This window comes from Condylura cristata, unplaced genomic scaffold (genome assembly GCF_000260355.1).
Source record: "Condylura cristata isolate star-nosed mole 26May11 unplaced genomic scaffold, ConCri1.0 scaffold00004, whole genome shotgun sequence".
Classification (NCBI taxonomy): domain Eukaryota; kingdom Metazoa; phylum Chordata; class Mammalia; order Eulipotyphla; family Talpidae; genus Condylura; species Condylura cristata.
In genome coordinates this window covers 12,124,194-12,139,728 of record NW_004567105.1, presented here as the reverse complement: position 1 = coordinate 12,139,728, position 15,535 = coordinate 12,124,194, and the positions used below count along the sequence as shown (strand labels likewise).

General features: G+C 42.4%; 1 protein-coding gene across 2 annotated transcripts in view; it reads left to right on the top strand.

Moving 5' to 3' along the window:
• Positions 1-9,944: 9,944 nt before the first annotated feature.
• Positions 9,945-15,535, top strand: part of SLC17A8 (solute carrier family 17 (vesicular glutamate transporter), member 8) — a 31,394-nt gene continuing 25,803 nt past the window's right edge. For both annotated transcript variants that reach the window (XM_004675766.2, XM_012735208.1), the window contains exon 1: positions 9,945-10,334. In XM_004675766.2, coding sequence (XP_004675823.1) covers positions 10,234-10,334 — 101 coding nt within the window. In that variant the 5' untranslated portion in view covers positions 9,945-10,233. The remainder of the gene's footprint in view (positions 10,335-15,535) is intronic.

Below are 15,535 nucleotides of genomic sequence, written 5' to 3'. Positions count from 1 at the left end.
TTGTTGGATATTAGAAACTTCTAAGTAGCCAAGTTGTTCCAGCCACAGGGAGGGGTGCAAGCCACCTATGTCATTTAAATTTTCTAGTTACCACATGAAAACTAAAACAGGTAAAATTAAATTTAATAATATATTTAACTTAGCAGAGCCAAAATATTTCAACATGGAATTGATATTAAAATATCAACAAGATACTTCCCATTCATTTTTCATCTTTGAGATCCAGTATTTATTTTTATGCATCACATCTCAATTTAGGATACTCATATTTCATGTAATCAGTAGCCACCTTTGACTAGTAAGTAGCTACTGCCTCATAGTGTATTTCATAGTGTCTGTGTATATGGAAGCTATGTGGCTTCATTTGCTATTATCAACCTATTGTCTCCCAGCTCCTAACTGCTCCTCCCTGCCTAGCCTGGTTTCATTGGATCTAGGCTCACCAACAGAGGGCCCTGAAGTGGTGTTGCAAAGCAACAGCAGCAGGGACACACTTTCCATTTGAGTTCTGGGTCTCCTTGTTAGCAAGGGGCCTGGCATCCCCCCACAGAGGAGCTCTCGCTGTGCTCCCCTCACAATGCCCCTTGGAGCAGCCCCAGTGAACTGTTTTCTGTGGAAGTTGGCCACGAGGTGATCTGGGACAGGTTTCTTCTGCATTGGCAGGTTGAATTGTTTTTGTGGGAGCTGTCCCTTCCAAAGAAGCTTGGAGGGCTTGGGGTGGGGGAGGAGAGCCTTTCTATTTAGTTCTACTAGAGCTAAATAGATGCTATTTATTGATTTTTTTTCACATCTCAGCCTAGAGGGATTAACTACATTTTTTTGCACTTGCTACAAACTACTTGGAGTCCTCTTTTACCCCTTTAAGATAGTTTGCCACATTCTACTAGTGCACAATGAACTTATCAAAATCCCCCTGCTCATATTGCTGGTGTGTTTTGTCTCCTGATCCCACCCTCACTGATAGACTCCTAAATCTATAAGCCTTTATGTAACTGGGGCCACATGACATATTTATGCTGTTGGCAAAAACCACATGGGATGATAATATTTTGCTTAGATTACAACTGTACAAGGTTCTTGCAAAATGTGTATATGGTAGAAGTGGGACTTAGCTACAGCTACTTTATACCAATTTGATGCTGTTCCAATTTTTCTCTATTTTTCTTTCTACTTTTTGGATACATTCTTTTGGGTGGTGGTCTAGATTGCTAGGAAAGCCAGGAATTGAACTTCATGCCAAAGTAAGTCAGAGGGAGACTTTAATGTCTACAGTTTGAACACAAGAATCACCATCTTGCAAATCTCCAAGTCTATGGCTTTAAGCCTGTTAGTCTTTCGAAACTCAGTGATCAAATAAAAGTCGTGGAACATTTCTTTGAGAACAGTAGGGAGAAACAGTGCATGGACTTTGGAGCCAGATAAAGTTGGGGGTTTTAGTAATTTCTGGGTTTAATTTCAGGCTAAAAGTGTAGTATGCATGCTTACAGGTAAGCAGAGATTGGTCAGGCTTTTAACGCCATTGGTGGCTCTGACCTGCAGCCTTGAATGTGCAAATGCTTGGAAGCGTGGGCTGGGGCACACACGGCTGATTCTGGACACCTGGAGTGTAGGGTGTGGGTGTGTATAAGTTGGGCACACCTGAGCCTCAAGGCTGCACAAGGAAACCCAGAGGAAGGAGCTATAGAGATTCTCAGGAAGCCCAAGTTGCTGTCTTTCCGCTGGCTTGTTTCTGCCTACTACTAAAAAACCTGTGGGGATGATGCCAAGGGCTCTGAGTTTCTCTTTCAAACTGCCTGAGCTGATGGTGAACCTGTGAAATGGATACAGAGCAATGCTCTATGGAGGTATAAATGCTTTACACGTTCGTTCATGTCTTGGGGCAGATCCAAACGTGTGTTTTGGAGCATCTTGTCTTCCACCATGTTGAAGGTCACTTATGTAAAGAGATGGAAAGAACTTTTCATGGAAGCAGGCTCCCAGTTAGACCGGTTCTGTTTCAGAAGGGGCGGCTTCTCTCCAAAGCTCTGAGCTTGCCCTCAATCAGCAATAGTATCTGTCCTCCAGGTCCGTCAGAGAACAACCTTTAACTGTCTATTGCCCTGCATAAGGAGTCTCATTTTTGAAAAATATTTGCAGAAGAGGCCAAAAATTGAGTAATTCATCCATTTTTCTAGGAATCCTGGACTAAATGAAGCTCACGATGGAGGCCATTGTGCCTGGCTGCCTTGTTCTGGCCACACTTTAAGTTCTTTTACCACACTTGGCTTGGGCTGTGCTGTGAACCTGAGTGCATGCCAAGGGTGATGCTGTTTCCCTCCAACATGAAAGAGCTTCTTTAAAGACCAACCTACAGGAGAAATTTCAGGTTCAGTTCAGAAGTAAATGTGCTGTAAGCCACTGATATATATATTGTCATTTGTAGTAGCTGAACAATGTCACTGATCACATTAACAGCTGAGAGATTCAGCAAGTGAATAGAACATAAGTAACTGCCTTGTTCTGTAGTTGAACTGGCTTGAACTGATTTTAAAACTTCTTAATTATCTGTGGCTCTGATTTCCTGTTTTCTTAAACATTTTGTATCACGGTCTTAGACATTTTCATTTTATGAATCACTGTATGGAGTGAATGACTTTAAATCTTATCTCTTTCACTAACTGACCGGGACAAAATTTTCCAGGTATAAAATAAAACTCAACTCTTTACAGGCAGCATATTACTAAATGAAGTAAAAGTGAGTGAAGCATGAGAAGGGTCCTGTTCATGGTAGGTCATGAGTAGGTCCTGAGTAGCAGAGGTCTCTAAAATGATAGCTATTTGAAGGAGGAACCGATAGATTCACAGGTGTTTAAGTGCATTTATTCTCCAAAAAGCAAGTCAGATATAGGTTATAGGTTTGGCACTGTGAGATTCTTGAGACCCAGATGGCAATGAGACAGAGGCTTTGCCCTCAGAGAATGCAGGCTAAAGTCAGAAAAGTAGCAGAGTCCTCTGAGGGTTACAAGACAGTGTGATACATGCTGTGTAAGTCTACAGCTGAGGGATAGCCATCCCACACCACGGGAGTCAGAAAGGTGCCTTCAGAGGAGATGGGATTGGAGTTCAGCCTTGCCTGGGACCTTATAAAAGCACTTTTGGGGGGCCTCCCTGGTGACACAGGGGTTAAAGTGTCAGTGTTACCAAACTATCAGCAGCCACTGCAGCAACAGTTCAACCCCTGGCCAGGGAGGTGACCCACATGGCACAGTAGACATCTCCTGTCTTGCCCACTGCTCTCTTCAGCTGTGTATTTAGTAGATCTGCCTGCTCTGCTCCCCACTCCCCACTCTGTCTCTGGTGAATCTTCTCATCCTCCGAACCTGTGCCCTACACCCCAGTTCTTATAGGCATAAATGCATAGAATAAATCTTTACAAAATAAAAGCTGTTTTCATTACTTAAGAATCACATTTTCCCAAATTAAGCTGGACAGCTTTGGGAGGGATTAAAGCAGGTAACTTCCAGGATTCGTTTGAATTCTGATATTATAGGAAACTGCTTGAATTTAGGGAAGTCTGGTCAAGTGATTTAATTATCAGAAAAAGTGCCATTACCATTGACTGCTTAAACCCTCCCTTGTTAGATCAAGTCAGGGATAGCAGCAAGATGAAGAGCAAAATACATGAGATATGGTATTAGTTTTAGCTAGTAATTCATGCTTCATTGAACATTTCAGAAAGTCAAGAATCTATTTATGAACTCAGTAAAGATATACCCAATAGATAAGTACATCTCTTTAAAGCAATGACATTGGGGGAGAAGTGTTATGAATATATCTAGTCGATAAACTACCAGAAGATGTCACTGTCTCCCAAGCAATTATCTATCACATTGTTCCTTTTACAGGTGCATTGATGAAGTACACTGCTGAGAGGAGCAGCGGGGGCAAGCAGCGTGTGCACCTGTAAATAGGCCAGGTGTGGGGAGTAAGAAGACCAAGACAGAGAGGGGAGCAGAACAGGCAGATTTACTGAAATACACTGCTGAGGGGAGCGAGGAGGCATGAGAGTTCTGAGAGGTCTGCTGCTCTGTAAGTCAGCTCACTGGCTGGGGTCCACCTGAGGCCTTAGTGGCAACAGTACTGAGTTTTAACCCTTAGGCCACCAGGGAGGCCCCACAGGCACATTTTCTGAACACCAACGGCTGTGGCAGATTGATCAGAATACCTGATCTATGAAAAGGGTAAGATCTCACAAACATTTGCTTTTGATTTTTGAGTCCCAAAATATGAGCCCTGTTTGCTGCTTTTTATTCTGGAATCATCTGGACATTGAAGTTCCATTGGCACTCTCAAGACGAGTTGAACGCAGGGAAACATACTCCAGAACACCCTCTCTGATCTTGACTTCCTCCCACATTTTCAGGTTGCATTTTGATGATGCAGCTAAAAGCTATCTTGTCTTTCAATATAAACTTAAGTGGCCTTCTTGAAATTTTTTTCCAAGTCATCTGATTCACAGTATGGAAAGCAAAAGCAGAAAGGGTCTCCATGCTGTAAAAATACTGGAAGAAATGGAATATTAAGTTTTTTCTATACAGATAGAAACTTCAAGCTGAGTACAGTGAGAGTCCATGTAGTCACCTGTGTTAAAAGAAAAACAATTGCTATTGTCTTTATAGCCAAAGGACAGTAAACAAAAATAGTTGTGTGTGTTATGTGTGTAAGTAAGGAGAGCAGGGAGGGAGCTATAGGGAATGGGACTCTTTAAAATGAAATGAAGAATAACTTGTTAAAGGCAGAATTGTTGGAGAATTAAATGAGATACTTGAAAGTGTTTTGTATACAAGTCTGAATATCCATCAAAGAATGTCAACTATAGGGTATGGATAATGAAAAAAATCATATTTTTATACATTTGTATTGGTCAGTGACAAATAATGAAAGCTACCAATAGTTTGCAAATTTTGAAGGGCTGAGAGAAAAGCCCTGGGTTAAACAAATTTATGTAAGTCTCAGAATATTATGGGAGGGGAGTTAGGGAGGAGGCATATGAAATTTGGGGGTAAACAATAGGCTTGACTGGAAAAGTCGCCACAGAATCCAAGAAGGAACCACAAGATGATTAATTCTTTTCATTACTTTTGTTTGCTTATGAAGCTTCTTATTAAAAAAAAAAAGTGAGTCATTTTGTTATTTGCTCTGAGCTTGATTAAACTTCACCTAATTCTTTGATTGGATCTGATAAAATTATTTTCTTGAATAAATATATCTGCAGCTTCTTTAGGAATGTTTGCTTGCCTTTTTCCCCCCTCTGTCTAGAGGGTATAGGAGATAACTTGGCTCACAGCTGGCTTTTGAGACTGAAGTCCTACCAGTTACGAACTGGACAGCTAAGCTTTCCTCATAATGTTGGGTAAAGGCAGACTTGGAATGACTTGATTCGGGTTTTAAATCTTGGCAGCAACCCAAGATTCCTCATCTGTAAGAAGCATACACGGTCTTCTCTAGACTAAACTAAAAGAGGCCAATTTGTTATAAGAGCATGGGTATTTCATGAAACTCAAGGGTAGAGGGGTGGCTTAGTCTTCAGACAGACAGGAACTGGAAGGCTGTTAGCAACCCAGACACCCTCCCCTGCTTTAATTTTGTTCTGTTTCATGCCTCTCTCTCTGTGTGCTAGGCCAGCATTGCCCCCAGGTACTGTTCGGGAGGTCTTGATAGACTTTCAACTCCAAGGTTAAATGACCAGGAGCGTCTGGCATCTGACGGGCTCAACTTGATGCAGGTGCCACACCTCTGGAGGCATCCAGAGGTGATGGCGAAGGCATGGGAAACATCATAGTACATACAGAACATAGGGAAGCCTGTCACTCACTACAAAAAGAGATGGGGTCAATGGAAACAGAAATTTCCCTGAGAATAAGGAATTGCTGTAACCTAGGTCAGCAATCCTAAAGCTGTCTTAGCTGGTGTTTTTTTCTCAAAGGGAAGTGACTTTTTTTTAGTCTAGAATGACAGGAAGTTATCAAATGCATGTCAACAGCTGGATTCTTTTTCTAGTACATTCATTCTCCATACTCCCACTGTAGACCAAGCTTTTGTTTCATGGTCCTCCAGGGGTTTTGCTGTACACATAATTTCCTCTGTCTTTGCTATTTTGAGATGGGAAGCATATGCTTTAATCCTCTATTGTAACAACTGGATTACATAATGCTCAAGACCATGCCACTCTGTTCTGTAACCCCGGCACTCACCCAGTTCTCTGGTGCTCTGGTGCCCAGCGGGCTCACACTCTTTGCTACCACTTATTTTTTGTTTGTTTGTTTCACTCTTTCTTCTCCCTGAAAGCGTATAACACTCTCCCCTCACCTAGGCAGTCCTCTCCTGCTCCCATCAACAAGCTAAGTATCCTTGGCGCTCCCATAATGCCATACGTAGCACTCATTATTTTGTGAGAGACTCCTTCATTTTCTGATGGGTTTGTTTCTGCGAAGGGAATATCACGGTTCAACCTATATCACCAATTCATTAATGAGCCTGCCTCACAGCAGGTCCTCAAGAAAAGGAATGAGTGAATAGATGAGTGAAGTGAGCTGAAAGTCCTTCTTTGCTATCAATGGACAGACTTGCTGGTCCCTATCTCTGCATAGTTGTCTAGCAGAGTGAATTCAAGCAGGTTTACTGAACCTCTCTGTGCTTCATCTATGATGATAATTCCTACCTTATAGGATCACTTTGGGGATTAGATGAGTTAAATGCTTAAAATTGGGCACTGAGACACACAGATGGTTGATTTAGTTATGGGAAGCCCACGGGAATTAAAAGTGAGATGGAAAAAGGCACAAAATGATGTAAAAATAAACTATTATATTAAAAAAAATTGGGCACTGAAAAAGCACTCCACAAATGTTGTTGCCATATATATTATATATTTAAATGTTATCAACCACCTAAATTACCCCTGAAAACCTTGTCTTGTCTGCAGGAACATGGCCTTCTCTCCGCATTTGCCAAGCCCTAGGAGATTCATGTAGTCTTTATTCTCAACCACAAAGGGCAGTGCTCCCACTCTGTACTCCAAGAGATGAATGACCAGAGGAATCTGGGGGCTGAGGAAGGTGTTAGAAGCTCCACCAGAAGATGCTTTCTGTAGCAGAGGAGTGAAGGGACTCTGGATACAGGGAAAGACTTGGTGGACTGATGGCCATCGTAATATTCTCAGCTTTGATGGTTGTAGGTAGCAAAGTTGGTGGCCAGAAACTATCCTTTTAAGAGTACAGGGCTGGCAAGATATTTTATGGAAACTGATAAGTTGTTCCTAGAATTTATATGTACTGCAAAAACACTTTGAATAGCCAGAAAAATGGTCTTTTTTTTTTCTTTATTGAGGTAACCTTTTTTTTTTTTTTAAGATTTATTATTTGTGCATACAGAAGTGGGGTACAGGCCAGAGGTGCAGGGGCGGTGAGAGGATTCACCAGAGACAGAGTGGGGAGCAGATCAGGCAGATGGTCGAAGTACATTGCTGAGGGGAGCAGCGGGCGGGTCAGGAGAGGTCTGCCAAACCATGTGGTCACCTCCGGGGCAGGCCGGAATCGAACTCATGCAGAAGTGGCTTTAGCTTCTTTTTGCTCTGCTTTAATCCACTGTGCCACCAGGGAGGGCCCAGTAACTATTTTTTTACATCCCTGTATATTATTTAGGGGAATAGACTTATCCCTCAGATGTACGTAACCACAACACGCCCACCCTCCAAAGCTCCTACAGCTCTTTAGCCAGAGCCATTGGGCCTTCTCCCCTTTGTTCCCACTCTTCCTTCTCCCTTCAGGCTCAATTCTGCAGTCCTACAACCAAAACAAATTTTAAAGAAATAACAAAGTTGAAGGACTTTGGCTTCCCAATGTCAACATTTACTATAAAAGCTGTAGTCAAGACAGTGTGTTATTGGCATAAGGGTAGACATAGAATACAATAGGTGGAATTGATAGTCCATAAATAAATGTATTTATGCTCATAATTTTTGATGAAGGTGCCAAAGTAATTCATTAGAAAAAGGAAAACCTTTCTCACAAATGGTCCTGAGACAAATAGAAACCTATGTGGAAAAAGCTGAACTCAGAAGTTCACCTCATACAACACATGAAAACGAGCTTAAAGTCAATCATTGATGTAAATGTAAGAGCTGAACCAATAAAAAATTTTGAAGAAAATATAAGACTTCAGGTTAGACAATGATTAGATTTTAGATATATCTACAAAAGCAGAATTCATAAAAAATTAAGAGACCCACTATTATGACAAATGACAAATGTCATTCATATGACAAAGCTCTAAAGACACTGTGGAGTGATGATTGCCTGGGCAATGTGAGCCATGGGAAATGGGGATTAACAGTGAATATGAAGGATCTTTTTGAGGTGATAGAAATGTTCTACCTGCTTCATGTGGTGTGCTGATGGTTTCATAACTTGGTAAATTTACTAAAACTGTTGATTGTCTGCTTGAAACGGGTGAGCTCCATGACATACAAAATATACCTAAATAAAGTCAGAGGTGACATGAGAAGAGGTGGGGGAAGGAAGAAGAACAAAGGAGGGAGAGAATATGTGAGAGAGAATAGAACTGAACGGGGAGAGTAGAATAGGATTGGGCTGGAGCCAGATGTTTGAAACCTGGCAAGTCTCACCTCTCTTCCTCAGCTTCCTCCCAGTAAGTTTGAAGAAAATGATGTTATAAATCACCAAGCAAAGTTGGAAAAATGGCTCAACAGAGTTTGGGTCCTTGACAATAACTATTTGCTGTAATAATAGTAATGGCTCTTTTGGGAAGTAGTATTGAACCTAACAAGGATCCAGCTTTGATTTATATCAACTTAATTCAAATCTTGGAAAAGGATTTGGACTGTGTGTTGCAGAGGGCACTGATGGATCCTAAAGAATGACACCTCAGGGTCAGAGCACAGGGTGTGGGCCTGGCAGGTTGGGGGAGGGGGACACCAGAGCCTCCCTGTCAGGGCATCTTCACAGCAGCAGTGTTGATGGAAGCATCACCTTACTGCCTCTAAACGTGAGGGCTGCATGTGGCATTCCAACATTTAGGTCATGCCCACGTCAGTCCAGGTGCGACTGGGACAGAGGCAGGTGAGTTAGAGCTGTGGAGAGAAGACACCACACCCTGTCTATGATGGTTTGTGGAGATGTGATGCCTAGTTTGAATCCTTTTGAGGTCCCCAGCTGAGGGGTGAGGACAGTCACCCAGTACAGCCTGTGTGAAGCCTCAGAGGCCACAGCCACTGGCTGAGAGGAAGAGCAGAGCAAGGAGAAACAGACTGGGGCTGGTGGAGGACCTCGTTTGCCACAAGAAGTAGGACTATCCTGAGGACCAAGTGGACCTGGGAGAATTCTCAGCAGGTTCTAGGACAAGCTCTGACATCTTCGCGTCCGCACTGAGCATCACGCCTGGAGACACCCTGCTCTGAGGAGCAGGAGCTCCTCAGAGCGCCCTCCTCGATGTGCCAGACTTGGGTTTACATTTAGTCTCCTCACAGGCGGGTGATCCTCCAGGGGCCACATCCAAGCTGGCGCCTGATTCGCGGTCCCCCCGCCAGTGATGGCCGAGAGCCTGTCTTCATGGCCAGACCCCAGAAAAGGGCTCGTGAATGTTTCATACTGTCCACCCCGGGGGCCTGCTCTGGCTGAGAGCCCATGAATCAGCCCAGTGGCGACTGGGCGAGGGTAGGGATTGTGCCGGTTACTATAGCATCACCTGGGAAGGATCACACAGGGAGACACACAGCCCAGCCCAGAGAGGGGGGAGGCTGCGGAGTGAGGACAGAAGGGGCCGTGGGGCTGGAGCTAGGCCACAGGCGCTGGCGTGGGTCTGGGGACTCCTCGTGGGCTGGAGCCCACTGGAGCTTCTCCAGCTGCAGCACAGGGAGGGAGGGAGGAGGCTGCTGCAGCCTGAGCTGGCTGCCTGACACAGCGCCACAGGCTGCTGCTGAGCTTATAGCTTCAAGGGGCTGGATTCCCAGCCAGGCACCCCTCAACCTCTTTTATTTTGAGATCGGGGGACAGGGGGTGGTCTCATCTGGAAGATCTGGGCTGAATTTCATCTCTTTAATTTTAAGTGGGTACCTCTATGAGAACTGACTTCAAGGTGTTCATCAAGGAAAGCAGTGTCCCCACGCTGGAAATGAGAAAAGATGACAGTTGCTGAGACGGATGGTTAACAGCTTGGAGGTGTTCCCCATTCAAAATGCCTTTTAAAGCATTTGATACCTTCAAAGAGAAGATTCTGAAACCTGGAAAAGAAGGATTGAAGAATGTCGTGGGAGAGTCACTGGGGATTTTACAAAGGTAAAGTTTGAATGCAAACTTTAGGTTTATTTTGGAGTAACTTCATATTGGCAATGTTACATTTTGCTTCATGTTCTTACAAACTTCCTTTTAACAAGGAGGGGGTGGGTCAGATTAGCTGGTGTCCAGAGCTGTTCCAGCTCCAACAGACTATGCTGAAAGAAAAAAATGATACATTAAAAATATCGGGTCAAATTAGAAAAATGCCAAGACAAGCATTTTGCTTACTCAGCAGGATTAGCACTCTGGCGATGGTGTTGCTGCATATTGCTTGGCATTAAATTAAAAAGACATAGAGAGATCATATTTCTTGTCAAGACAATGGTAGAGACAAGTGTGGTCATGCTTTGAGCTAAAACACTTTTAAAGAATTTTTTGCATCATTTGTCACTATAAATGAAAATGAGATCCTTGCAAATTGTTTGGCTTGTTATATAAACTATTTTAAAGTGGTTCTTGACTGTAGTTTTGCAAAAAGGATAATTGAACAATAATTTGAAAAAGGTAACTTTTTAAAAAATTAGTCTTTTTTAAAAGAGAAAATCTCTCACTGTTACAATGAAAAATGTTAAATGCTATCATTGATTTGAATGTTTTTGTCCAAAAACGTATATATATATATACATATATATATATTTTATATATTTATATACTGTATTAGACTGTGAGCTCTTAGGTGGTGGGAAATCTATGGTGACTGCACCTGAAAGGGAGAAATTCCATATTGTGGAAAAATAAACAAGTATGTTTAAAAAATATATATATATAAAAGAAAATAAGAAATATACATTATTATGTTAGTGTAATCTCACATTATAATACACTATACTGGGAAGGAGAGTTTGCCATGAATTAATGAACTGATATGACATTGTAATTTGTGAATTTTTATAGATAGAAGAAATGCCTTCTAGGGTTTTATAGATGAATTTAAAAGCAGTTTTACATACTAGTAAAATGACTCCTTTATCTGTGACATAAACAAATTGAAAAATATCTCAATAAGCTTTTTAAAGATTATTTCTAATCCTAGTATGTGAAAATGCCACCTGACATAGTTTTAAAACTTCTCTGTCTATATTAGCTCATAGATGTAAAAACTTGAACAGCTAAGGGACTATTTCCATGCAACCTGAGATAAATTCCATGTTTCATGAAACAGAAGCTGCTGCCAGGGCTAAGTTCTCTGTGTGTCATTTTATATGATTTTTCATGATAAGAAAACTGGGGGCATGCTATTGATTTGATCATTTTTAAAAAAGGTTTCAATGATACCCACACTGATTTCTTATGAATGGATGAAAAACTAGCTCAGTGACAGCAGAATACATCAGCCAGACAGAGGAGACTAGAACAGCATTTTCTTTGATGTGTTCCACCTCCTGCTGAGCACCCTCTCCAGGAAACATTTTATTGGGTGTTCACGTTTGATGAAAAACCAAGAGGGAAGACACGATGTCTTCATTGACATGTTCAAGTGATGACAAAGAAATCCAACAAAGTCAGGAATAAAAGCCATGACTTTGGACCAACATCAGCATTATCATTATCAAACAGCTTTAGTTTAACAAAACTTGACAAAAATGTACTTAGGAGTTTTTGTTTCCAAACTTGAAGTTCCTTTAGCTTACAGGATTGGGTTACCTAGGGGGATAATACAATAAGTGATCTCCAAGTCATGTGACCTCAATCTGAAACTGAGCTATGTGTCTAGGACTTGGACAGCTTCCTCAGGGTTACTTCACAGAACAACAGAAAATCCATTAATGTAGTGCTTGGAGGTGGAGGATGTTGTCATTTTCATAATGGTAGAATGGCTTTAGAAAAAAAAGCCAAACTTGAATCTCTTCATACTATGATCCCTGAAGAGAAATGACTGGTAGAGGAAGGGAGAAAAGGCTTGGAATGACTAGATTGACCCTCAGTAACAGTGTTCTTTGAGCAGAGCTTGGGAATTCAAGCAACACCTATGCTACTCACTTGGTATTAATTTCAATTCTCTAAGATAATTCAGTATGAAGTGCCTTACACACAGACTGGCATATATGGGTATTCCTTCTCTTGCTAGTTGTCACATAAAACCTGTTGACAGAATCCCATGTACAAAAAAAAAAAAAAAAGCCAAAAACAAAGAATTTTTTTTTTCTGTTTTTTTTAACAGGCAGGAACATTTGAAATTAGAAACCCTAACATCCTAACTTGGCAAGCAATGTAAATCATAAATGTCTAATAATATCTGAAGTTGTATTTGAAGTTGTGATCATTATGTAAATGGAATTCTTGAGATGCTTTTTAAACACAGCATTCCCCGTGGTCAAGGATGTGGCAGAGGCCCAGGGAAGCATTTGAAATTTGCACAAAAGGTTGATTAGTTAGACATTAATGGCCTTCCTGAAGAACAGCCATTGATTAAAAAGCAATTGAACAATTAAGCGAAGGTACACTAATATTTTAGGAGCGTAAGAAGAAAGACATACTCATTTACAGTCTCATATTGGAACAGATCACATAGAAGGTGTTACATTTGGAAAAGGATGTCTAGAAATTGCTATGAAAATTTATTCAACTTCAATGGCAACACGGTTGTGCTCCCATGGTTTATGTGGATAAAATAATGGCAAACACTCAGTGTTTTCTAGGCACCATAAGCGCATTTATTTATTGGTTGTCAGAAAAGTCGTGACACATTTTTGCTTAGAAAACAGAAAAAAATGCATCATGACTTTTGATGACCCAATATATTAACAATATGATCTGATCAAGTGGGGATCATTATCACAATTTTGATATTGCCATATCAAATTCGAAGGAACGGAAGCACAGTGAGGTTAAGTAAGTTGTCTAAGGTCATGTAGTTGATGTGTGAGAGAACTGGATTTCAGACAACACCTCTGTGCTCATCATTCCTAACCATGACTCTCTGCTACCCTTACATTGTGTCCTTTGCCCTTCCCATGTGCTGTCTTGAAATGTCACCACTCGTTTGGGTCTAGAAAATTACGTGGCCTGCAGTGTAGCCAGCAACCTTGAGCTTAACTGGTGCGGACTTTTCCCCTAAGTAGTTATAATACAGTTTTGCATCACTTCATGATGTTTTGTCAATGACAGATGTTGTATGTGATGGTGACCCCATAGGTGTATATAGCAAGGTGTGCGCAGGTACATTCGTGACATTCACGCAACAATGAGACAGCCTAATGTACCACTTCCCAGAATGATTCCCTGCTCTCAGGGATGCATGACTGTACAGAAGACTTTTCCCAAAAGAGGTTGAGGGGAATTCTGATCTCCTTTGAAGTGTCTGTACCTTTCCTTTAAAGAGCCAAATGCACTGTAGGGTCCATCCTAAGCAATCAGTGGTCATGTTGGGAACATGTCCCCAGATGTACACTGACTGCTCCACTGGTAGATGAGAGTGGGCACTGAGATCAGGTGATCTTGAGCCCAGTCAGTGCACCATTATTTATATTCTGCTTGTACAGCTTCAGGCAACTTGGCTCTTGCCCTTAAAGACAGGCTGATGCTAATACATCTCTCTCCTGTTCATAACCTCTCATGGTTTCCCACCACTTGAAGTTAAAAACCAACCTATAGGGCCTTGAGAAATCTCTCTCACTTGCTTCCAACATGATTTTCCTGCCTTGCCCCATGTCAGCCACCTGGAACTCCTGGGACCCACTCTTCTGTCAGTGTTTGCACCCTGACAGCTGTTCTCCCAAAAAGCCTGATTACTCATTCCTTCACTTCTTCAAGTTTTTTTTTTGTGAAGTTCACCTTCTGAGAAAGAACTTATCCTGTCAGGTATTCCTCTTACAGGGGAGACAGCACTATATAGCAATTGCTTATTTCTGGAATATACGGCCCCCTAAAGGATAGCCCCATATCCTCACAGGGACTTGCCTCTAAGTGAATGCCTCAGCCACATCGTTAAGAGGCTTGCTCACCTCTGGCAGACCGCAGGCTTCTTGGTGAGGCTTGCGAGGCCTCTTATGTGGAATAGTGTCAACCCCAGGCAGGATGAATCACTTCCCTTTCTAGGATAGAAGGGGTTTGGCATAAGCAATTAAGTGGCTTTAATTGTCTCCTCAGAGATTGGGCTGTTTTCCCGGGCTCAGCGTTGGTTCCTTTGTTGACAGTAGTTGTAGCTAGATCAGTCTGGTTAGCCTGACTTGTTGCCTCTGACTTCAGGTAGCAGCTTTGCCTTCCACTACCTGCCTGGCCATGCAGGAAAGCCCTGGGGCCTCTGCCAGAGGTACCCTGTCCTGGGCCCTAGCACAAAGCGAAGATGAGGAGGGGAGTTAGAGGGTCAAACTCTGTTCTCTTAACTGGATTGCTGGCATGCTGGTTTGTGCTTCCTTCTCCAGGGATATCCTTGGTCATCTCAGAACCTTAATGAACCTTGACCTTGACATTGCATCTCAAGGACTGCAGCTCGTGGTTGCTCCTTAACTTTCACAACATGCCTCTTGGCTCGTAGACACATCACGCTGATCTCTGCCTCCGTCTTCAGATTGCCTCCTCCTCTGAGTCTCTGTGTCCATTGTTCACATTCCTCTCTACTGTGGGGACACCAGCGATTCAATTAGGTCCCATGTATAACCGCATTTAAACTTAATTACTCCACAAAGATTCTATTTCCAAATAAGATCACATTCAAGGTGTCCAAGATTAGGAACAAATCATCTGGGGGGAGACAACTCAACCTTCCCCATCTTGACAAACTCTCCCTTAACCATAGTCACTATCCCTCTGTCTCCAAATATAGCACAGTCAGGGTCCACCCCCAGGCACATGTTCCTGATCCCTGAAGGCAATATTGCCTTGTCCTGCTCTGCTGGTGGGGGCTCCCTGGCCTCCTCTGGCAAGCCCACTCTTGCACATCTGCAGTTTGGTTTTAACTACTGGTCTGGCGGTCAGAAAGAGCAGGGGAGCAGATACCAAAGAGTGTCAGCATGGTCTTAAAAGTCCTCTGCCCATGTGAGGCTGTCACGTGGTTTTCAAATAAGGGGCATCTTCCCACAAGGGGCAGTGGCCACTCTACAGGTGCAGGGAGCTCAAAGGCACTCTCTTGATGTTTCAGTGCAATATCCCCTAACTCACCTCTCAGTTACCTTCCCTACCAAGTTCACAGGGTCCCAGTTCTTATCATGGTGTATCAGACCTACCTATATATATATGTATATAATATATGGGTATTCCTT